The 23796-nt window shown below is 44.1% G+C and overlaps 1 protein-coding gene across 3 annotated transcripts; it reads left to right on the top strand.

Annotated features, from left to right (window-relative positions):
• The first annotated feature begins 5443 nt into the window (after positions 1 to 5443).
• c9orf72 (C9orf72-SMCR8 complex subunit) lies at positions 5444 to 23187 on the top strand. 3 transcript variants are annotated; one of them, XM_035611471.2, is made up of 10 exons: positions 5444 to 5462; positions 12352 to 12828; positions 14223 to 14318; positions 14921 to 14985; positions 15629 to 15701; positions 16372 to 16488; positions 17258 to 17493; positions 17595 to 17652; positions 17855 to 17964; positions 21976 to 23187. In XM_035611471.2, exons 2-10 carry the CDS (start codon positions 12382 to 12384, stop codon positions 22160 to 22162), a joined length of 1389 nt encoding a protein of 462 aa, XP_035467364.1. In that variant the 5' UTR covers positions 5444 to 5462; positions 12352 to 12381; the 3' UTR covers positions 22163 to 23187. The 3 variants fall into 3 exon arrangements, with proteins under 3 accessions (XP_035467364.1, XP_035467366.1, XP_035467365.1); XM_035611473.2 differs by lacking the exon at positions 5444 to 5462 and adding an exon at positions 11312 to 11529; XM_035611472.2 differs by lacking the exon at positions 5444 to 5462 and adding an exon at positions 11614 to 11933.
• The last annotated feature ends 609 nt before the right edge of the window (positions 23188 to 23796 follow it).

The following is a 23796-nucleotide window of genomic DNA, read 5'->3' as shown; positions in this document are numbered from 1 at the left end:
CTCTCTCGCCGACTTTGCGAAGAAGGAACGGCGCACAATTCGTCTTGCAGTTAGAAAAAAAAGTTGACGCAATGCAACACTTATCGATAAAGTCATGGGGTTTTGCTGCCAGAGGTAATACGACCAGTACCTCGGTGGCTAATGGTAGATAATTGTGGATAACGACCTCGTTCAGTCAGTTTGTCTCCTTTCCTCGCGGGAGAGTGAATGTGCGTACACACCAAATGAGTGAAATTTCCACAACTGCGGGCATGAAACCTGTTTTCTACCATTTTTGATTCGTTGTTTTTTTTATATATATATATATTTCCCATTGAAATTGAAAAATACACGGGTGGATAGAATCGTTCTGTGTGACATTTAAGCGGCTCTTTTTTTTCTTTTCCAGTGGAAATTGGTGGACTTCTAGGGGCCTTTTGTTCTGATTGCATTTAGTCAAGCACCACTCCGTCTCACCTCTGTGGAGCGGCGCCATTAAAACGCAGCTTGTGGCAAGATGTCGGCGGAGGGGGGGGGGGTTGCAGTGTGAAAGATGAGCACAATAACCGAAAAGAAGGCACATCACATCGCGCCGGGTGTCGACCCCCCCGGGGGTGTGTGGATTGAAGTGATATGTCTTCCAAAGCTCAGGGGATAGAGAAGCTTCAATGTGACGTCACTTTACTGTAGATGCCCCCCCTCCCAGGTTGTGTTGGCCGCGGCTGTGTGCTTACGAAGACACCCTTGCCCGCAGAGCGCTACATTACAGCCGGGCGCCCGGGGGGGGGCGCGCAGTGTGATTTGTGCTGAGGCCATGGAGAATTACAGTCGCATTAGGAGACGTCCTCTGGGTGTCCCGCGCTCGCCGTGTGAACACCGGCCCTGCGGGCAGCCGAGTGTCCAGGCCTGATGCTCAGCAGCACCGCAGTATCGGTCTCATAAAAAAACCCCCACAGAACTCACTTTATTTCAAGGGCGATAAAGTGTGAAGAGCAGCAGGTCATCTACATGTCAAGTCTGTCTCGTCAGCGCGCGTTAATCCACTTTTGCGCGGGTTGCACCGCAGTTAGCCGGCAAGCGACATCAATGATTATAAATGATTCATTTGTGAGTTGTGACTCCGTGCCCCGTTTCCGCCCGGAGACACTAAATCACAGAGGGGGGAAAAAAAGCAAAGCTAGGTGCTGATTAATTCAAACATCAATTCTCCGTACAACAAGCCTCCCAGTCAGCGTTTCAATAGGCCCATTGTTCCAACCGAAATTTGCCTTCGCGAGGCGCAGTCGTCTTTCCGTGGCTCTGTTCTTGTCAGCGCGTCGCCAGTTAATCTGGCGCGCTCTCGAGGACCGGCCGAAGGGCGGTTTGTTTCCGCACCAGCCACATGTATTACAAGTCTCTTTGAATACGGCGATGTGAGCCACGTGCTGCCTGCTTGGACTGACGGCATATTCGATAACTGCTCGCAATTAATTAACTGGAGAAGCAAATGAAAAACTCTTTCTTTTGACTGCGTGCATTAGGAGGGATCCTTCCAGCGTTCGGCGCCGGTTGCGCGGCGGCCGGCAGCTGGAGGGATGAGGCAGGAGTCAGCGCCTTCACCGGATGAAGAGGTCGTGGCCACGCTCGCAGGGGTCAGGAGAGCTAATTAGGCAGAATGAATGACGGGGCCCCGAGGGGCTGGACACAATTACCAACAGAACGCAAGGCGTAAGTAGAGGAGATAAACCCACCAGATATCAGCTGATGAAACTTTGCGTTTTCTCAACTTTAACGCCCTGAAATACCTCAAGTCAAAATCCCCCCCCCAAAAAATGCTGCAGCGCTGTTACTGTACTGTGGTTGTAGGTTGGAGATAGAAGGAGGCTCACCACACGAAAGAAAAACCTGCTTCTGGCTCATTTCCACACGGCACACTCTGATCATCATTAATGCATCAGGGTCCAGCAAAGGGATGAATGTGCTTCTGTCCCTTCTGTCCGGGAATTCGTGGACAGTACGACAACTGCGATGACCATGTAGAAATCGGCGTGTCTGCCAAATTAGATGATGGGGCTAAAGGAAGCTTGCGTGGCGAATCGGTGGAAACAACGATCACGATCAACGATCTAAATGTATAAGTAGATCCCCTGTCTCGGGTGAGTCGCGCCGAGCCTGCAGACGGTGTTCACTTCAAGCCCGTCTGAAGAGAGAAGCCGCCCGCATAATCCTTATAGCTTGTTCAGCTCTTACCGCCCAAAAAAGGGGAGCAACAGGCAAAAAGAAGTCGCAGTGCTGCATGTTTCATGTTTGTCTGTTTGATTGTTTGATCCAGGATAAAAGACGCGCGGGGAACCCACACAGCTGCCTCCGCTTGGGCCGCTTCCAAAGACTGTCACCGTCTGGAATCGACTGGGAGTCCCTTAATGTGTTGGCAGTGTAAAGGGAGGACGTCTGGAGGAATTTAAATCTGCAGAAACAAGACTGGGGTTGGCTCACGGCAGTGTCTGAGAACATAAATGCAAGGAGAGCCACATGGATTGAACCCCTAGAGGGGATTAAAACCCAACACATACTGTAAATCAAAAATATTTGTTCACACGAGTACGTCAGCTTGTTGTGCTTGTGACATGGATCTCACGAACATCCAAACAATAAAAGCAACAACAACCAATGAATACCAAGCAGAACGTCGACACAAGACAATTCTGCGACACACCATAGAACGTTACATTAGCGACTGAAAATGAGTGCATTCAACCATGACAACATTATACGGATAGAGTTGTTTTTACATTATAATACCAAGTCCTTTCTAATTCTTGTTATGAAAACATATCTGTTCATGGGAATGACAGTATCCTTGAGGATAATGAAAGCTTGTCGTTATGGCAAAGAGACAAATCAAAAGACAAATGTTAATATCAGATTTGTGCAGATTCAGTCAGACACCCATCAGCCATCTGAAACTGTGCAATTTTACTTTCTGCCTTGCTGCATAAAAGGCTCTGTTTAATGCATCGGCACTGAGCGTCGGAATTTGAATTGTATCTGTTATGTTATTCCGAGGACACAAGACTGATGAAAACTTACAAGTGAGACAGTGCTACGAAGTGTAGTCATGTATAGCAAGACTTCTTTTGCTCAAAGAAAAACTACAAATAAATAAATAAATACAAACACGTTGTACAGAATTGCGGTGAATTCTGCGCCTGACTGCACAGGCCTGAGTTCTGAGCGCAGCAGCCCCGACCGATCGCCACTGGCACTTGGGCATAGGGAATTGGAAAACAAGTTTAAAGGGATTGAGCGAAGCTTTGGTCTTGACCCAAGAAAACCTGTGTGAGACAAAGAAACACCCTCAGAAAAGAGCGGGTTGCTAGTACTGGGGATACATTGGGAAAAGGATGTGGTGATATGAGATAGATAGATGATGGATGGATGGATAAATAGATAGATAGTTACTGTAGATAGATAGATAGATAGATAGATAGATGGACGGATGGATGGACGGATGGATGGATAGATAGATAGAGCAACATGGACATGAGTTATGGGAAAGTATAGAAGATTACCAACATCCTGCTGCACAGGTTGAAGCTTCCTCAGCTTCCTCTTTATATTTTCCATATATCGCCTTGTGTTTGTGCTCCAGTAATGTCTGGTGTCAATATGGATGCCCAGGTACTTGTCGACCTTCACCAACATCAACGTGGCCTTTGACGTTGTCTCCTACCTTCTGAAGCTGATGACCATGCCTTCGGACTTGGCCATGTTTCGGAAGTGGATTACTTCTTTTCCACACAACTCTACAATATCAACTACCCGTGCTCAGTACTCCGCTTACTGCCCATCACTTATTCACCCAACCACTCCTGAGTCATCCGAGAACTTCTGTAGGTGGCACGACCCAGAGACATGCCAAAAAATCTGAGGTGTCAACATGAATGGAGACAGCACAGTCACATGCGGAGCTCCTGTACTACTATAGCACTGCCCAGTCGGACAAACAGCAATCCGTCTGTCAGGCACTCATTCATCCGGGAGTTGGTGGACACGTCTGCCCGCACCTCTTGCAGCTTCTCCCTCAGTAGCAGTGGCCACACGGCACTGGAGAAATCAAAGCATGTGACTCTCACAGGTCGACCGGTTCCATCCAGATGCAGCAGGTGGATGACGGCGTCATGCGCTCCCAGGCGGGGTGGATGATGGCATCGGAGATGGTGAGCGGACTGGGAAAAAGGTGGAGAGAGGAGCTTTGTTGTAGGTGTCAGGGGAAGAAGCAGTAAATTACACATGAAAGGGCTCAGATACTCAAGGTACTGTGGCAGCTGTTGCTGGAAGGCTGTATATACAGAATATGTTCTGTTGCATGTTTGTATGTGATATGTAATTACAGACTCATTCCTTTCCAGTGCTGAATTTGGGACAAAAAGGCAAAGACGGCAGCTTTGAGAGGATCCCGAAAGAGAGCATGTGCATGCCCTCTTCACCATGCATCGTCACACTCAGTCAAAGGGAACTAACAAATGTTAGCTGCGGATAATCAACTTGGCATACCAATGCGTATTTGCGCAAGAGGGTGAGCAGAAGACACCAGTATCAACAAATTATAGGAGCACGGCAATGTGGCAGAGCGGACTCAGGTGTTTGAAGGGCTCACAGCTCATGACATGACAAACAAAGCATGATGAGCACACGTGAGGCATGAAATCCCGACACAAACAGTCAGCTGGGCTGGACAGGGGCAATGACTGGTGTCTTAAATGCACACTCAATGCGTGACAACAATTTCATATTTTTTTTTTTTTAAATGCTCATGTATAAAGACAGACAATTATGTTTAACATCACAGAAGCCCATGAAAATCCCCTCCTGTCAGAGGTGTGCATAAGTACTCTGTGTGCATTTGAAGTGGAAACCTGAAGGGATGCATTCAAAATCAAAGAAGGTTCGAGCTGCGCTGTTGTCATTGCTCGACACACTGATCAAGGCTTGTTCAAGGTGAGTGTTAAATATTCAGATTGTCAGTGCAGAATAAAGGCTTTGCGTTGATACTCTCAAAACATGCCTCGGAAGGTCTTGGGCTATTGAGCTGGTTATTGATACTTAAAGGGGACAAATTATGCTCATATTCAGGTTAATCATTTTTTTATTTGGGCTTTACTCAAAAGGGTTTATATGCTCTAATGTTCAGTAAGCACATCAGTTTCCTCGTACTGTCCATTCCTGCAGCTCCTCTTTATAGCCTCTGTCTGAAACGCTAGGTTTTAGCTCCTGTCTCTTTAAGGCCCACTTCCCGGTAAAGCCCAGTCTGTTCCGATTGGCCAGCCGGCCCACCTTGTTGTGATTGGTCAACCGCTTCCAGCGCGTGTAGGAAGTTCTCTCGTTTTACCCGGCTTTATTGGGGGCGTGCCAGACTAGCCGCTAGACATACTTGATGCACTGTTCTTAAGATGATGTCACTATCTTACGGAGGTGTCGGCCGGACTACTGACGCACAGCAAGTACATGAAAGCTCTTCTAGTTGGTCGTCATCAAATCAGATGATCGGTCTTTGAAAGGAGTTTGAGTCATTTGCACAGTCGCTCGCAGTGTGGGTCTGTCTCTCTTCCAAATTCTAACGATCGGCCTGTGGCAGCAAGCCCCAGTGCAGCTGGGCAGGAGAAAATGAGGTTCTTTGAAGTTCCCTCTTTTGAATGGCAACACAGCTCGTCGTAGTTGTTGTTGTGCCGTGATTTCAGACCTGGAGCGTTCTTTGAAACCACACAAAGGGAACAGGGCTTATTACGGCCCAGCAGCCCGTCCACACTGCCGCCCTTTGTATAAAGTGAGGAGTAATTGGAATTGACAGGATCAGCCTGTGCTGAGCCTGATCATGAGCATGACAGCCTTTGAATCTTCACAATCATACTTGTATGATTCATCTGTATCAGTTTTGTTCTCTCTCTCTCTCTCTCTCCCCCGCTCTATTTGCAACTTTATATTCATGTCATATTCATATAACATCACATTACCACCAACGTGTGCGATATCATCAAATGTAACTGGGGGAAATAGGAGGTTATTCCACAAAGACAGTGGAGTCGGGCGGCGGAATAAGTGAAGCTAAGATTCATGGAGGCCCTGGAGGCTGCTGCAAGGATGGTTTTGCCCCATTTCCAGTGGCCATGTAGGTTAGTGGGGAATGGACTGATGTTAAACCGATCTTAATGGATGTTGGCGGTGGGCATCAGGCTGCGCAGGCCTGGGCGGTAGCGGGAGCCCGTCTGCCTGCATAATGTCAGATGAAAAAAGATGATGACCTGCCACTACTCTCAATCACATCTCCCTAAGCAAAAACAGTGACTCTAATGAAGTGAACCGCAGAGACAGAGACAGACTCCAGAACCTCGGAGCTGAGCACAGATCCCTGCTCACTCATCCAACTGGGCTCTTTGTACTTAAAACCCACCCAATTAATTGTATTAGCAATTCATAAGATATTTACTGTGCCAAACACATTACAGATTCATTTGAAATAAGTATTGAGATGCTATTAAGAGCCTTTTCTTCATCAAGGGTGGAAAATTAACATTCTTACCTTAAAGCTCGGTTGACATTAATAAGATCAGATTTATTCAAATTTAAAATGATCAATGGAAATGGATTTGAAAAGCTTGAACATGGCCTGCAAGTCAAAAGAAAAAGGCAGGGTGTCAGTTTAAGGGATGTTGGACAATTACCACCTTTTTTGATTTTGCTTGAGGTTTAACAATTTAGCCTCAAAGTCTACAGCCATTTTAACAACTCTGCGAGGCACAGCAGTGCTTTGATCTGAAACTGACATCATGCTCTCAGACACAATGATAATATGCCTCTGTGTAGCAAGAATACTCGTTTGCCCTGTTAACTGTCTTTTTAAATATCACAGAACATGAAGTACAAATCAAATCAATGAAGTTTCAGGGTGATATCCAATATTTGTTGAGATGTTCAAACCCAATCCAAAAATTGTAATCTTGTGGTGGCGACAGAGGAATAGCCAGGGGATGCCCCAAATCATTTGACCTCACCCTCTGGGGACCATGAACATCTGTACAAACAGCTTGAGTCGTTATTTCAGTCTACACTGACAAACCAAGAGACTGACATCGACGGAGCCATGCTGCTAGAATGTATTGAAAAAAGAGTGAGAAAAGCTTCTCGCAGTCATTAGCATTCAGGTCAGAGAATTTGCTCCCGGCGAATAACGTGTGGAACTTGTTTCATGTAGTGAGAAGTTATCCAAACCAAAAAGTGGCAGGTGAAGTTTAAATAAATGAGCAGTGATTTTTCACACTCATAACACTGGGCTGTGGTAGAAAAAAAAAAGGCAGCAGAGCTACATTTGCCTCCCACTCATCAGGACGCGTGGCTAAAATGACGGCTGAAGACAACAGCACGACTGCACAAAAAGGACAGCTAGGATAAAGGCCAACTTGTGAACATCTTTAAAAAAAAAGACCTCTCTGCTGTTAAAAGTTCACAGAGGCACATGTCTGACAAAGTCAGAGGCTGAAAAGTTGAGCAAGACGGTTTATTGCAATCTTATCAGGCGAAGAGTAAACCCAGGAGACAGGCTGTGTGGTGTGCTGAGGCCAATAATACATTTATCACGCAAATATGTGCTCCTTATTATGTACGTGAAGGTTCCTCCAATAATAGGGCTATAAAGGTGTGTGTACATTTTTATACGATGACAAAACAGTCACATGTAAGACGGTGAAAATCTGTCATTTCACGCTTTAGTTTTTGGACGGATGATTAAATAAATTGAGACATAACTTTAATATTTATGCAATTGTTGATGAATGTTGAGGAGGATTGTTCAACCTAGCTGTTCGCCCATGTTCGTATGCTAAGCTAAGGTAGCCATCTCCTCACTTTAGTGTCATATATGGACAGATTTTATCTTGGTGTTGATTGAGCTCATCTGCCTCTAAACCAATAAAGCACACTTCTCAAATGATATTACTTTCAAGACAACAGAAACAAAGCTTTCACATTTCGAGAGGGAGCAAACCAAATACTATTGGTGCCTTCACGTGGTATCGGAATTTTGGTTAATAAGATTTGCCAGCTTGGAGATTTTGCACATGACCTCAAGCAGTAATTACGAGTGGGAAACTCTCGAGATAATTTTGATAAACAAGTTGGGCTGACCAGAACCTTTCAACATGGCGCAGAAGAGGATTGATTCAGTAACGGGTGGTAGGTAATTCTTCATTTTTAGCAGTGCGACAAGTATTAGCTGTTTCTTGTCATCACATTAGCTGACCTGACCGTGTCCACAGTTGCATTTCCTCCTCTAGTGTGCATTATGGAATCCAAAAGGGATTTCCCCAATTCACAGGTAACAGCAAACCTTACCTCCGCCATTTCTTCAATTCGTTCCGACAACAGAAAGCACTTGAACATGACATTCTCGTATTTCCGACAAGTGTGGAAGTAGGACCTTCCGACTAGCACGTGGAAGGCGGCATATATCTTAAACAAAATATCTTGTGGTACAAAAACACTATCTGTGCTGTGTGGTTAGAGAGTTCTTGTTTTAAATGGACTTCATATTCTACTCTGACTTTGGTTCTGCAGTGAGGGCATATTCAAACTACTGAGAAGTAACAGACCTCTTGAAAAAAAAGAAAAAGTGGCACTTAGAGACACCATGATACTGTGGGTGAGGTACATGATTGTCCAAGCCTTGTTCCAAAGAAAGCCTGCAAGCGGCAAAGTAATACCATTACAGTGCTGTACCACTGCCAGTAAACTTGTTACTGGTTGCGCCTGTTCTGACTGTGGGTAGTTAGTCCTGGAGTCCGATTGCATCTTTTTTTGTGGTCTCCAGCCACACAGTACCTGAAAAATGTACTGCGTGTAATGTATTTTTTTTTTTGCAACTTTACCATCATATTACATCATTATAGCAACACACAGTAGGTGGTTGGCAAGTGCTAATAAGGAGGCATAAATCCCAAATACGGAGACAGAGCAAATATAATTTATTGGAATCTTGTTCTTAACCCAAATAATGGAACTGAATGTTCTCCAAACGTCATCTGTGATAATTCGCAATAGATTTTAAAAAAAAAAAGAAGCCAAGCGCTCAGTGTATTTCTCAAGAATTGCGATCGAAGGAACCTTAAGGTGCCTTTGAAGATGAAAAGAATTGTAACGGGAAGGGAAAAATTCTTGAGGCGCTTTTGTGTAAAGCAAGGTGATGAAGTATATTAATGTCCTTTTAATATGATATTATAATGGTTCAAAATGAAGACCTCTTTTTTACTTTGCAGGGTCTTACTCGGGGCAGGGATAATAAAGAGACATAACGAGGTGGTTCCACGTCAGGAAAATCCACAATGAATATATTTTTCACACAAAAAGAAAACTCTACTAAAGACCATGTGACGTAACAGTAAAATGGCTCTGCAATTATGCCCTTGGAAAATTGTGAGAATTTTGACGCTTTTGTTCCTGAAAAATTAGGAGTGGGGAGACTTCACTATTTCCACAGCCTCTTTACCCCTGATGCAGTCGCGAGGCTGCTGTGCTGCTCTCACAGCGCGGTCACATCAGTTGGCCGGCCAGGAGCTACACAGTTTGTTGTGAATGACTGTTGACAGTCCGCGACCTTCAAAACTTCAGCCAACTTCTCTCAGCAGACTGGTTGTGCAGACCGTCCACACGTAGTCCAGGTTCGCTGTTTCTGAGGTCTGTAAACAAAAAAAAACAACAACAAAAAAGGCAATGGAGCCGAAAGAATTCCTCAAGATAAGAATAAATAATGTCCGCAATGGGAAATGACAGCGGGAAATAAATATAAAAGGATATGATGGAGAGAATATGAATATTCAGTATTATTAAGACCAAGTTTTCCATGTGCACTTGGATATATAGACTGGAAACGGGGGGGGGGGGGGGGGGGGGGGGGGGGGGGGGGTCTGTCTGCACTTCAAATGTCCAACTGAATAACATTTCTTACATGGGTTATTTTCATGTAAAGAGATAATCCAGACGAGATAGGAATTGTGGATAGGGTGGATTGAAAAATAAGGCTGCAAAGCCTGCAGAGAGAATAGCTGCATGGCGTATGTATCCTATATGCGCCGACGAGTTTACTCAGTGAGAATTGCAGTACTGGATTGCGACAGGCCACAGGAGGCCTCCGAAGTAATTGAAAATAGCAGCCAGAGTGACTGATGAGAATGGACACCACGCTGTGGGCCAAGGTATAGCCACCACTCAGGACTGAGACAGGACACCACCTGAGATATAGCATTAGATGGGGTTGAGGTGAGTACACCCCTTTTCCCCCAACAAGGTGTGATTGTGTCACAAAATTCCAGCCTACTCTTTGCAGAAGCAACTCAGACTCTTAAATTGCTGAACTATCCGAAAGTGTTGTGGTCTCATAAGAGTCTTGCTGTGACCAATGTGTATAATATTGCGATTTAATGTGTAAGCTCAGGTGTGCATACAGTGTGTAGATGAATATGCGGTGCTCAAAATAGGTTGTGGAGATATTTGTGGTCATATCAGTTCAACAGAATTTCCGTTAGGGGACGGACATCACTGGACAACCGCAATAATCAGCTCAGACCTAACGATGTTTTCAATTATTTTAAGATTTGACAATGTCGGACATACCTTCAAGTTAAATAACATCACATGATCACATTAAATGGTCAGTTGGCGATTCTAAAGGAATACACGTTTTGTAAAAATCTGGGAACATTTCTTCCCGGTCCGCTAGCTGACCCAGGCTCTGTAAATCGAAAAAAAAAAAAAAAAAGTGGTGCGGACCAACGATGCTAGTGCAGTTTGTAAACGTCACTCTTACGAGACAAGCTAGCGGGTGGCGCTGCACAACTCCGCGGTTTGAGGCCTAGTGGTTAGTCGGTCGGATGGTCGTGGGTTCGCGGCCCCCGGCCAAGCAGTGAAATCACAACAACAACAAAGAGAGAAACAAGCCTTTATCCAAAGTCGCTTAGTGCCCCTTTAACATCTGGTGTACACCTGAGTCGAAATCTGCAGGAACGAGATGTCGTGAATGCAATTTTAGGACATAAAGGGCGGGGCGGGGCAGGGGGGAGCCCTATCAGGAGAGAGGTGGGTGCCATCATTGTAGTATCGCAGTACCCTTTAGAATGGTGAAATTCAAAGGTGAAGATGAAGTGTTTTGCCCGCAGGTACAACCATGTAATTGAATTTAAATAACTAATTTGCAGCGGCCTGTAATAAAAAAAAGTGACATCACTGGCTCACTGTCCAATGTCGCGTCTCGTTCGCTAGAGGGCGCCCCGTCGGTCGCGTCCGCCTGCTGACGTGCGACCGCGTCGCCGTGACGTACGAGGAAGTGGCTTGAGAAGACAACAACAGAAAATTTGCAGCCGGCCAACCACACTTGAAGCGTCACATGCCGTGACAGTGGCAGAAAGAGAAGAAGAAGAAGAAAAAAAAACCCAAACTAAAACCAGAGGATGACCGCGCGGTGACATTTGAAACTCTCCCTGCAAGAAGCGCTGGGGGTTGTGGCACCGGAACAACGCCGGACGAGTAAGTCGGAGCGGCGTCGTCGTCGTCGTCGAGCTCGCGTGCTAGCCGCGAGTTAGCGTTGCAGCGGGACGTTGAGCGGGTCTGTCGCAGCCTCGATTGTCGCTTTACTCCACGTGACGTGACGTGACGTGACGTCCGGAGCGTGACGCGAGGTCACTCGGCGGACTTGTGCAACTCCGTGTTCGTAAGCGGTTCGAAACGACAGGCGCGTCGCTCGCCGCGGACATGCACGGCTAGCCGGTTAAAAGGGGGCGACTGCAAATCCTCTAGTGATGCAGGTCGAACAGTGACGATATGTCATTTGGGGTCGTTTTAGATCGTGTGTCTGCTTCACCCGGCCCTCGAAGCGATTCGTCTGTACGGTGGAAACCCAAAGGGAGCGGCCAGGAGAGTGGATGCAAAATGTATATTTCGTTTTTTTTTACGGTCATCAAATGCTGACATTTTAGTAACATATGTGCCGAATTCAGCAGAGGACCGTGTGGGATGGCGCAGGCCTTTGGTTGAGCATCGTACTAGATTAGTTTTATGCAAGAAAAGGAATACAACATTAAAATGTCGCACCTTTGAACTGGGTTTGGTGAAACCTAGCAGACGACATGCATTCATTCAGGCATGTTCAGGCAGGTTTCACATTTGAGCAATCAAGGGGACAGGGAAGTTTCTTTTTAGCTGATCGACACAGTGAAATAGATCCCTTTCATTTCCATAGAGAAGTGTTGTTGTATTGTCTAGTTGTTTTGATTAAGCTTTAAAATGTTGTTGTTGTTGTTGTTGTTGTTTTTGATGATGATATAGGTTGAATTTCATTTGGTCTTGCAGAAAGGAGTGACATTTCCAAACCACCCCCCAATGTCTTCTGGCTGTCCACCCCAGTCACCAGCTGTGGCCAAGTGTGAAGTAGCGGTGGAGGGAGAATGTCCATTGCTGGCGGCCACCTTCGCTTACTGGGACAACATCCTGGGCCCGCGCGTGCGCCACATCTGGGCCCCAAAGGGCGACCAGCTGATGTTCCTCAGCGACGGGGAGGTCACCTTTTTGGCCAACCATACCCTCAACGGGGAGATCCTGCGCAGCGCCGAGTGCGGCGCCGTGGACGTGAAGTTCTTTGTGCTGGCAGAGAAGGGCGTCATCATCGTGTCCCTCATCTTTGACGGCGAGCTGAAGGGGGACAAGAACACGTGTGCCCTGTCCATCATCCTGCCCCAGACCGAGCTGGCCTTCTACCTGCCTCTGCACACAATCTGCGTGGAGAGGCTGAAACACGTCATCCGCAAGGGGCGCATTTGGATGCAGAAGGTACGCCGCCGATCCTTTGACCTCTCACTGCTGGACATTGTGTGCTTCACGCGAGATTTAACGGGGAAAAAAGTGCCTTTTACGCTCATAAAAATGTACTTTATCCACCCTTACTTTCTGTTTTTACAAGGGCTATTAGGGAATCTATCACCTCTCCCTTCATACATTTGCGATTGCCAACAACATTGTGCAGAATAATAAAAGTTGCTGTCTCCCAACACGGAGGAGTAAGTTAGCTTATTAGGTCTGAGAGCTCGTGCAGTGAAAGCTAGTGAGCAGGTAATAATAGGGGCAGACAAATTATCCTGAGACGCTCTGCTTTAAAATACATCACCTTAGCAGGCGCGGCTGCATGGGCCTGTTTGTCAATCTCCTGCGCTCTGCATGTTTATCACTATTGTTGGTTTTACTGCGTTCCTCCTGTCAGACCGCTCCTCCTGAAATAAATATTGCAGCATGGTTTTCTTTTAAAAAATTTCTTTTGCCTGATGCACCTGCAGTTTGGCCTTTTTGTACCTCCGTTAGTTGTGTCGTGTGGCTTTGAGGAACTATATATATATCACAGACCTGGTTTCCAGGGCTCTTACCGCTGACTAATGTTGCTTACTGGCTCTAGGGCTGGGTATCCATCCTCCGTACCTTGTTTTTGGCACTGACCAAAAGCAACTTGAGTTGCTGGACTTCTGTTAAATGAACAAGAGTATTTATTTTAGAGAAACATTTCTCAATCTGATATATTAACAGAGGGTAATCGTACTGATATTCTGTTGAGGTTATCAGTATTGGTTATAGGGTATTGATACTAAATGGATTTTAACTGTATCCAAACCTGACTATCCTTCAGTCTAATGCAACTCATTTTATGAAATGTTTGAAATTGATAATGATAATTAATAATTGACTTCATAGCGCTTTTACAAGTGCTTTTACATTTTAATTTCATCATATGTTTTATTAATTTATTTATTCTTACATGCATACATAACATAGATGAGCATTTTTGAAATGAAGTCCTTTCAATTTGTTTTTATTTTATTTTAAAATGGTGGCAAAATAATAATAATAATAATACATTTCATTTATAGATCACTTTTCATTGCTAAAAGCAATCTCAAAGTGCTAATAAACCAATCAGGCCCTTTGGAGTATGCACTGTGTAAAATTGACCTCTGTGTTTTATTTTTCCTGCCACATATACATCAACCTGTAAAAGTTTGTACTTACAATACCACTTTATTTTTCTCATTTTGACAACGACTCATCCTGCTTTTAAGCACAATGCTGCACAGATGAGCGTTGAAATTCAAGAACGATGAAAAGAATCACCAGTGCTTTCTGGCTTCTGTGTTTGTGCAGTGCTTAAGTTTAATGGTTCGTCTCTCCTTCAACTTCAGGGCTACAACATCATCTCAGTGTTGAGCCTGGAGATTGTCCCCATCATGGAGCTGTTGGCCTCGATGAAGTCACACAGTGTGTCAGAGGATATCGATGTGAGCAACACACACACACACACACTTACACACACTTACTAATAAATGTTTGTTTCACGTGACATCAATAGCTTAAAATAAAAATGAAAAGCATCAGTTATTATTTCGTTTAGTGAATGTCGATGGAAACGCAATGCCAGAGAAAAAACACTGTAATTTGTGTTCCAGAAACAAATTAACAGTGGCTGACCTTGTCGTCATTCATTATTTATTCCAGAGTCCCTTAAAAAATCTTGCGACCTAAATTTTTTAAGAGTGATCTGCGAGTGAACATCATGGCAGCAGGGACTGAGGAGCTGCATTGCATTTTGAAACGCACTCGCATGAAATTCTGAACAAAGCCTTTGTCTCTAATGTTGGCAAATTTCCATAGTTTCAGTAATTCATTTGTTCAAATGGCCTCTATTTCCAAGAGGTTATTGCAACAACAAAAAAAAAAGCACAAAGAAGCTCCTACAGAATCCTTCTTTCTGTGTCCTACTCTGTAACACACTCGGTTGTTTCTGCATCTTAGTTTCATGTGCCCATCATCAGCACTTTTGTTTCTGTTGTGACCAATTAAAAAAAAATGACTCAATTGTTTTTCCGCTCCCGTCGAGCAGATAAGAGACACCGTGCTACATGACGATGACATCGGGGACAGCTGCCACGAGGATTTCCTCCACAAGTAAGCTCTCCGGTACAGGCAAATGGAGACAGATGATGAACAATGCCCATTTAACACCCATCAACCTTTCAACGATGAGTAATGGCTCCCTACTTTGCCGAAGTTTTCCTCTAGAGGAAGGATCAGAGCTTAAATCACAGGATAGAGTTGAGAGTCTTTAATGTCCATTCTGACAATGAAGCTCCCAGTTGCTCAGAGCTGAACAGGATTCGGTCAGCATTCTGTGGACATGACAACGCATCTGGGAAATGTTACTTATTTACTTGGATCGCAAGCATATTAGTTTCTCATGTATAAAGATATTTAATGACAGTCAAGCTGTTCTGCTTTAGTATTTAAGGTAAAGATTTAGTCTTGAAGTAATCGGGCAGAAAAAAGTTCCCACAAAATAATTTAATTCCCAGAAATATAGTCCAAAGGCCAGAATATCAACCAAACTTCAAGAGTAAAAAGGTCAATTTAGAGTTTGATAGATTAATGTTACTTTTCCCAACTGGCCCTGAGCCAGTTACCATCTTAAGAGTTTTTTTGGGACTCAGTTCCACCGCCTCAGTCATCATTCCTTAAAAACTGTCGTTAATATTTTGTGTTGTGCTCATGAAGCTAATTGGTTCTAATCTGCACGTTTCCGTCTCTTGTTCAGGGCCGTCAGCTCTCATCTACAGACGTGCGGCTGTTCAATAGTGGTTGGAAGCAACCCAGAGAAAGTAAACAAGGTAAATATGCTGCATTTTAGTGGCGGCACACAGACAACATCTATAATCCGTCCGCACAGTTCAAAACGTTTCAAATTGTGCTGTCATATTGAGCACTTTGTGTTTTGAATCGGAGTCTGGAAGCACAGTTATTTTTTCAGCTGTTTACTAAAGACAGAAGTTCTAATGTATGTCTAAGCTACTTAAACTGAGGGGATATCTGAATTCAAAGAAGACAAGTTGGACTAATAAATAAGGCAACAAATTCCTAATTTTGGTGTAATTGGCTTGAGGCCTGATTTGAGAACCAATTATACCCAGCTTTCTATTTATATCTAACCAAGTAGCTTCGGGCCTCATACCAGATTCGGGTCTGTAATTAAAATATGGCTTCTCTACTACTTTTTTTTTTGCTGATTGTGCAGCAGTTCACCTTATTTTTTTAATCCAACAACCAGCTTAACAAAGATTAAAAACACAATTTCCTGCCCATGTTTGAAATATCGAATAATATGGAGCTAATACAGCGTGGTTGCATAAATTCCCATTGCCCTGGTGTCAAATAGTTGCAGTTATATCACGTTTGTTCTGTTTGTTCTTCCAAAATATGCCCAAACTTGTTTTTCGTCTCTGGTTGAAGAATTGAACTGTCGCTGTGTCTGTTTGACAGTTCTGACCTTTTTTCTTGCAGATTGTGCGAACACTCTGCCTCTTCCTCACCCCGGCCGAGAGGAAGTGCTCTCGCCTCTGCAGGGCCGACTCTTCCTTCACATATGACACGGGCCTGTTTGTTCAGGGTCTGCTCAAGGTAGCCACCAGGTTCCTCTCGATTAGTTTGGTGTGATTTGAATCTGAGGCCGGTCACTGTGCTTTGTTTTTGTCTTCTTGTGTGATCCTGTCCAGTCTGTTTTCATTAACCTGTTTTCTTCTCCAGATCTAAAAAAAACAAAAAAAACAACAGGATAATTTCATATAAGATACAGACATATCTAATTTTGTGCTTAGTTTTGTTCTAGTCTGTTGAGCTTTAACAGGTTGCAAAGTTTTCTACTTGGCTCGAGTGCAGAACAGACATGGATGTCAGTAAAGCTGAAGGTTTTAGAGAAATCGCCACACTATTTTCTGGTGTTTTGCGAAGAAAAGTAAGGTATAACAAGTAAGGTAGAGCAAGAAGTCAACAAACTGGCTGCGTTCTGGATCTTATTTTAGATTTCCATGTAAAATGCAGTGAAACTGTCCCAGGGAGAAACAACAAAAAAGGATATTGGAGGCTCCTTGCGTGCAAATTGTTGAATTATTTATTGAAACTGCTTGTGACACACATATATAGGGTGTTTGTGAAAAGCTACTTTGATATTCACCCTTTGTTTATTGTGTTTCTATATAAATGCATTGTTGTTGATTCCTCTTATATAAACTCTTGGCTGTCTGCTCTTTAAAAACTGGGACAAGACCACAGATCACACATCACATGAAAAAATAATCATACCAGGTTGCAAGATTAGACCAGAGTTGGCAGGTTGTCAATACTGGCTTTCCTCCCTTTTAGTTTTTTTCCCCTCTTCTTTTAATCCCAGGACTCTACGGGCAGCTTTGTCCTGCCCTTCCGCCAGGTGCTCTACTCTCCGTACCCAACCACTCACATCGACGTCGACATCAACACGGTGAAGCAGATGCCGCCGTGTCACGAGCACATGTACAACCAGCGGCGCTATATGCGGTCGGAGCTGAACACGCTCTGGAAGACGGACAGCGAGGAGGACATACCCCCGGACACAGTCATTCACACTGATGAAACCTTCACACCTGACCTGTAAGACATACACACATCCCTTGTATCTTTTTTGTTACACTATTTTATTTACACTATTTTTCTCAAATTAAATATCATATCCATTATGTCTTTATTCTTAGGAATATATTCCAGGACGTCATGCATAATGACACTTTGGTGAAGTCATTTATAGACGAGGTAAGACCCAAAAAACTCTTCTCTACATATTCTTTATTGTTTCTATAAAAAGAAAGAGAAATCATCACCCTTAATCAAGCCAAAAGAAACGAGAAAGAAGAGAAAGTCAATTTTTACTTACTACATTATCATGAAGGGTGGGGGGGCTTTTCTTGCTGAGCTGTAGCCTGGACTTGGAATTGACATCCTGTGTCGTACCCAGGTGTTCATGCTGAAGCCGGGCCTGTCCCTGCGGAGCACCTACCTGGCCCAGTTCCTGCTGCTGCTCCACAGGAAGGCCCTGACGCTGCTCAAGTACATCGAGGACGAAACGTAAGAGCTGTCACTAGTAAGACTTTAATTCAAACAACATAAGGGATTGGTGTGAGGCTATGACACAATATACTCACACACACTGCCCCAGTGGGGGGGGAGTGCAAAGAACTCCGGCACCTTTTCTGCAGAAACGACTCCGCTGATGACATGAGTCATTCCTCACCCTCTCCTGAATGTGCAGTCGTGACGTGCTGCACAAGGAATCCACCAGAGAGACATATCAGTTTATATTTAATTTTATGTAGATGTACATCAATTTGCGCCGAAGACATTTGAAAACGGTCAACTCAGAATGTCAGCAGAGATGTGTTCTTCAGATTCAGTTTGACTATTTCTTTTTTATTTCTTTTGATCGTGTCCACTGTGAATAAGCTTCCACAAATTAGATACTTGAAAAATCAGAAAAAAGACTTGTAATAGCAGAAGTTTTGGGGTTTTCTTCAGAATCAAAGTAATCCAGTGACCGTTGTCATTATGTCCATTGGTAAACTTCATGCAGTAACTGCTAATATAGCTAATGTGGTATATGGCACAAATTTGCCAAAATGTGGATGACTATAGGCTAACGGGTCTTAACCTGTAGCCCCCAGTTACACTTGCTTGCTCCATGGCTACACAGAACATCCTGCCTCCCCCAAAGCTCCCAAGTATTGGGCATAGTAGTTCTAAAACACAGCATGGTCATGGCCCAAACAGAGGTAAATTGAAACAGTTGTTTTCTGATTTCTGTCTTATTTTTTCAGCGCTGGCATTCTATTGTCACTACTTGGGAAAAAAATGATTGCATGCTTTGTCAAGGAAAAAGAGCCAACATCACACAATAAGAGTAGAGGTTTGCGCTCTGTAAAAATGTATTCATAGTCATTTGAATAATTGTAGTATTCCCCTGTTTCCATTTTTGTCCTTCAAAAGTGACAATCCATATAATGTATATGTATGTGGGGAAGAGCACAATAGCACCAGCAGAGTTTAGCACCAGCAGAAGGGGCACGCAGTTGTCTGCAAGCTGGCAGAACTCGGCACAACACCGGCCCCTCTCTGTTTATGGTGTCTATCATTCAGGGTGCATTTGACAGCGCGCTGCACGGTGTGCGCCATGACTGAGCTTCACCGGATCACCGACCCGACTCGAGGTGTCGTCTGCAGCTGCTACTGCTCAGCACAGTTAAACTCCAATTCTGTGGGGGAATAATTGCTGAACACTTGTTTTCTCCGGAAATTCCAATATGAGAAAAAAAACCCGATCAGCCACAGCATTAAACCCACTGACAGGTGAAGTGGACAACATTGACTATCTTGTTATAATGCAACGTTCTGCTGGGTAACCTCAGGTCCTAGCACTCATCTGGGTGTTACTTTCACACAAACCACCCACATAGACATTGTTGCAGACCCCGCCAGCAGCAGCAGCAGCAGCCTCACCCAGCAGGACAATGTGCCGCCACACCGCAAACACTGCTCAGAAGCTGCTGGATGAACGCGACAAAGAATCCAAAGCTTTGACCCGGCCTCCAATCTCCCCAGATCCCAATCTGTTCCAGCATGTAGGATACATGAATAAGCCAGAGCCACGGAAGCCCCCAGGACCCAAAGGATCTGCTGCCAATGTCCCAACACCACAGGACACCCCGAAAGGTCCTGTGTCCATTCAGAGCTGTGTTGGTGGCACGAGGGGCCCCCACACAATATTAAAGGGGCAGTAAGCGATTCTAAAGCAATACACGTCTTGTAAAAATCAGCTAATATTTCCTCACGGCCCGCTGGGTGTTAGTTCAGTGTGTGCGCTGCAAAAAAGTCCGGGTTTTTCGGCGCAGCCCTGGCTCTGTAAATCGAAAAACAAAACAATTGGCTCGTGCCGCACCGACAACACAGTTTGTTAACATCACGCGTTGACACGTTAAGAGATGTATTAGCGGGTGGCGCTGCAATTCAGGGATTTTAGTCTAGTGGCTAGTGAGTCGGTCTCCCCCGTGTTCGTGGCCCGGCCAGAACAAAGAGAGAAACAAGCTTAATCCAAAATAGCTTAATGCCTCTTACTGCAGGCAAAAAAATAGCTGACTCATATTAGGAAAATAATAACAGCACTAGTCTGTGGGGGAAAAGGAAAAGGAAATTCATGCGGGGAAGAAACTGTGAAGTGTTGGTTGTCTACCTACCCAGGGTGATGAATCCACCTGAGACACCCTGCTTCCCCTTTTACACAGAGCACACGTGTTGAACGGAGTGAATAACGAGTTGTGTAAGACAGTGATGTAAAGCTCATGCCCATTGCCTTCACAGTCACGACTGGCTGCCAAACGGGTGCTGAGAGACTCCGGAGTGGGGCCAGCAATGACGACATCCTCGTGAAAAACACCAAATTATGTTTTTGTGATCATCATTTCAATCACTGACGAGAAGATTGTCAGAAGCACACGACTTGAGACCGTAGGCCAGGTTGTAAGGTGACCGGGTGGCTTTTTGATGGGCCTCGCACACATTTTTGCAGTAATTGGCCTTTCATAACAGGCAGTTACCAGAACATTCCCTCAATAATAAAACTAGTGGAAATCCTGCACTGTAGCTTCACACTCGACTAAATCCATCGAATGCCCCTCCTCTCTGGAGACCCACAGTGGTTCCTCCTAAAAGGAACTCGGAATAATTGTATCTCGCGTCACGCTCTCGTCTCATTGGGGCTACAGTAACCAGCCCCTGGCGCCGCTCCAGAAGCTGCCTCCTTAAGCCCCAGACAATTCATCTGAGACTTTGCAGTCCACGTCATTAGCGTCCCCACTTTTTTTTCATGCCACCCTCCCTGTGGAGACTTGGTCGTAGCTCCATCTGGGCTTGACGCATCCGTCTGTGCTCCCCATCAGTCGACTGACCTTCCCACTCCTCTCAGGACAGCACTCGCTCCCCGTTTAATCTTCTGGTCTTACACAAGCGTGCTGTACTCTGGTTTGACATTTGAGGACTTTCAGCAAATGCTTCTTTATCGTGCAGTAGTATTTAAACACAATATTTGTAACCATTGGCCTGGGCTTAAAGAGACACTTCTCTTCATTTCACTTTAGAGAAATATTACTCGCTATAAATGTCAGTATCCATTTGTCAGTTTTCTTACACCCTGGCTGAAAGAAATCCAGACCAGAGATTGATGATATCATTTGCACTCAAAAATGAATGTCTTCTAACACTGCATGATACAAATTAGTTACATAGTAGCTAATGCTACACTGGACTTGGAAAACGTTTAAGCTTTAATTTTTGCATCAGTAAAGTCGACAGGTCTACGTATACACAAAAAAATGCGTATACAACTAAAATTACACACCCATTCATTCTATGGAAGATTTATTCAGAGATGGTGGTGGAGCCCCAAGAGTAGAAGTTCACAAAGAGTTGCTCTGTCACAACTTAAAATTCAGGAGGAAAGGTCAAACAGAGAAGCAGTGCATCATAGGTGTTTTGCCTTAGACATGACTAATATAGGACATCTGCATTATGATAGCACACAAAGCAAAGACTGTGATGACGATCACAATGGCCATGCACAACCGATCCTTTTTAATCTTTTGGGTATACTATTAAAGTTGCAATATTCTGTAATTTATTAACAAGTATAAATGTTACAGAAACTCAACTCATTGTTTTTCTCCAAACTAAACATCATAAGAGCTGTCACCACTGTGCTTAAAATGGTTCCTTTTTCCCCCCATACATGGTAAAAGCATGAACATATCTCACCCTCGACAACACTAACTACACAAGCAGAAGCATTATTCTTGTGCTTGGGTGAAAGCATACAAGCGGTCTTGTTTATGGTGTTGCTAACAGTGGGATGTCTAGCGGGCACGCTATTTTACAGGTGTCTCAACAAGGATTGTTTACGCTCACTTGCCATCCTGTCGCAGCATACATAATTCATAGTGGCATGGCATTCCTGTGCACAGCTGCAACCCAACTAGATGCTAATGCAAATCCGGTCGCACCGCCGGTGTAATGTTCCCTCGCCTTCCTCCGCAGGCAGAAGGGGAAGAAGCCGTTCCGATCTCTGCGCAGCCTAAAGACGGACCTGGATCTGACGGTGGAAGGGGACCTGAACATTGTAATGGCCTTCGCCGAGAAGCTGAGGGCGGGACTGCACTCGTTTGTGTTCGGGAAGCCGTTCTACACCAGCATGCAGGAGCGAGATGTGCTCATGACCTTGTGACTCTTATTCTACACGCGCACTTTATTTATGAGCCGGTTAATGAAGACAGATGTTTTTGTGGTATTGTTCCCCCCCCTGTATTATTGTTACATGAACGCATGCAGATGTTTATTGTGAGACAACCATTAGCCTGAGTATTTGTTACTGCTTTGCTGAAATGAAAAGAACATTTTGCCTTCCTTTTGTGTCTTGATCAATACAAGGCATGATTTCAAGATTGATTGTTGCTGCCGTTATGAGCCATTGGAATTAAAGTTTTGATGTGTTGCCTTGATCTGTTGTGTAAGCATAATATGAGTTTAATAATTTTAGAAGACATCATTATTCTCCGCGGGATGAATTATTCATGTATTCTACGCCTTTTGCTAATAAAGGGACTGTATTGATTTATTGTGTTAAAATTGGCTGAGGTTCCCACCAGGACATTTGCAATTTGATTTAAATTATATTTATGAAAACATAAGTTATTAGTGTCTTCACTGTCCGTGTTATACATCAACAGTGATTGGCCTATGAACCTTTTCAAATTGTGGATTGCCTTTATAAAAAAAAGAATCCAATTACTACTAATCAACTCCTTATAAAGCAGATCTCTTTTGGTAGCTGACCGAGTGCCATCATTAAATATCTTTACCCAGTTGTGCATTAAATGGATTTGCACAGATTTTACCTCCCACAGCAACACCCCCGCGGTTCTGCTGTTGGGATCGTTGGGAAGTTTGCAGCTTAACGTGAATCGATTTTGTCAATTTGCTTTTAGCATTTGCTTCCAAAAGTGCAAATTGTTTTTGACATTGCAATGTGTCGAGTTGATGTTGTGCCATACTCTATTTTACATTAATTTTGAATGTGAATTTCCCACCTGCTGATGTTTTGCAGACGACATTTATTACAAATGCCATACATGTTTACCTATCTTGCTCCTTTTCGTTTCACTTTATTGACTGATGCACTTCGTTTCAACAGTGAACTTTTGTCTAGATTGTTCAGATGGGGTAAAAGATAATAAACACTGTACTAACAAACTTTGTCTTTTACACTCTTTTTATTCCTTTAGAAACAGCAAAACTGCCACACTTTACCTGCATGAGAAGGAAGTTGGAATAGAATTGGAAAAAGAATTGTTGTCAGTTGACCTAATTTGCCAACACTTCAAGCAGTACAAGTTGATGTGGCCCTGATAACAAAGATCCAATCACCTTCGGATATGAAGCTGAACCGTGGCTCGCTCAAAAGTTGAAAAGCTCTGAGACGTCTCCAGCTATAGAGAACCAATGTTTTTCGTTCTAAAAAACTTGTGAGACGAGGGCAAATCCTTTGACTTTCTCTGCTGTTTGTGGTTCTGAGTAAAACGCCTCGACAACTCTTGGGTGAATCGTCATTACATGTGGTTCACACATTCACGCCCACCACAGCATGAATCTCCTGACCTCGGGTTTAATATTTCATCCGATTCTTTGGATGATAATAGTATACCTGCAAACTGCTTGAAACAATATTTTTTACTTACTTTCCTAACACACCAAGATGTTTGAGCATCTTTTAGGTGTGTTAAACGTGATACTTACACATCATCATGTCAGGGGGGTCATCCCTATGTTCCCTCATTTCTATGAAATTACCCCCGCATCAAA

The sequence above is a fragment of the Scophthalmus maximus genome, chromosome 15, assembly GCF_022379125.1.
Source record: "Scophthalmus maximus strain ysfricsl-2021 chromosome 15, ASM2237912v1, whole genome shotgun sequence".
Taxonomy (NCBI): domain Eukaryota; kingdom Metazoa; phylum Chordata; class Actinopteri; order Pleuronectiformes; family Scophthalmidae; genus Scophthalmus; species Scophthalmus maximus.
This window is presented reverse-complemented; position numbering and strand designations above follow the sequence as displayed.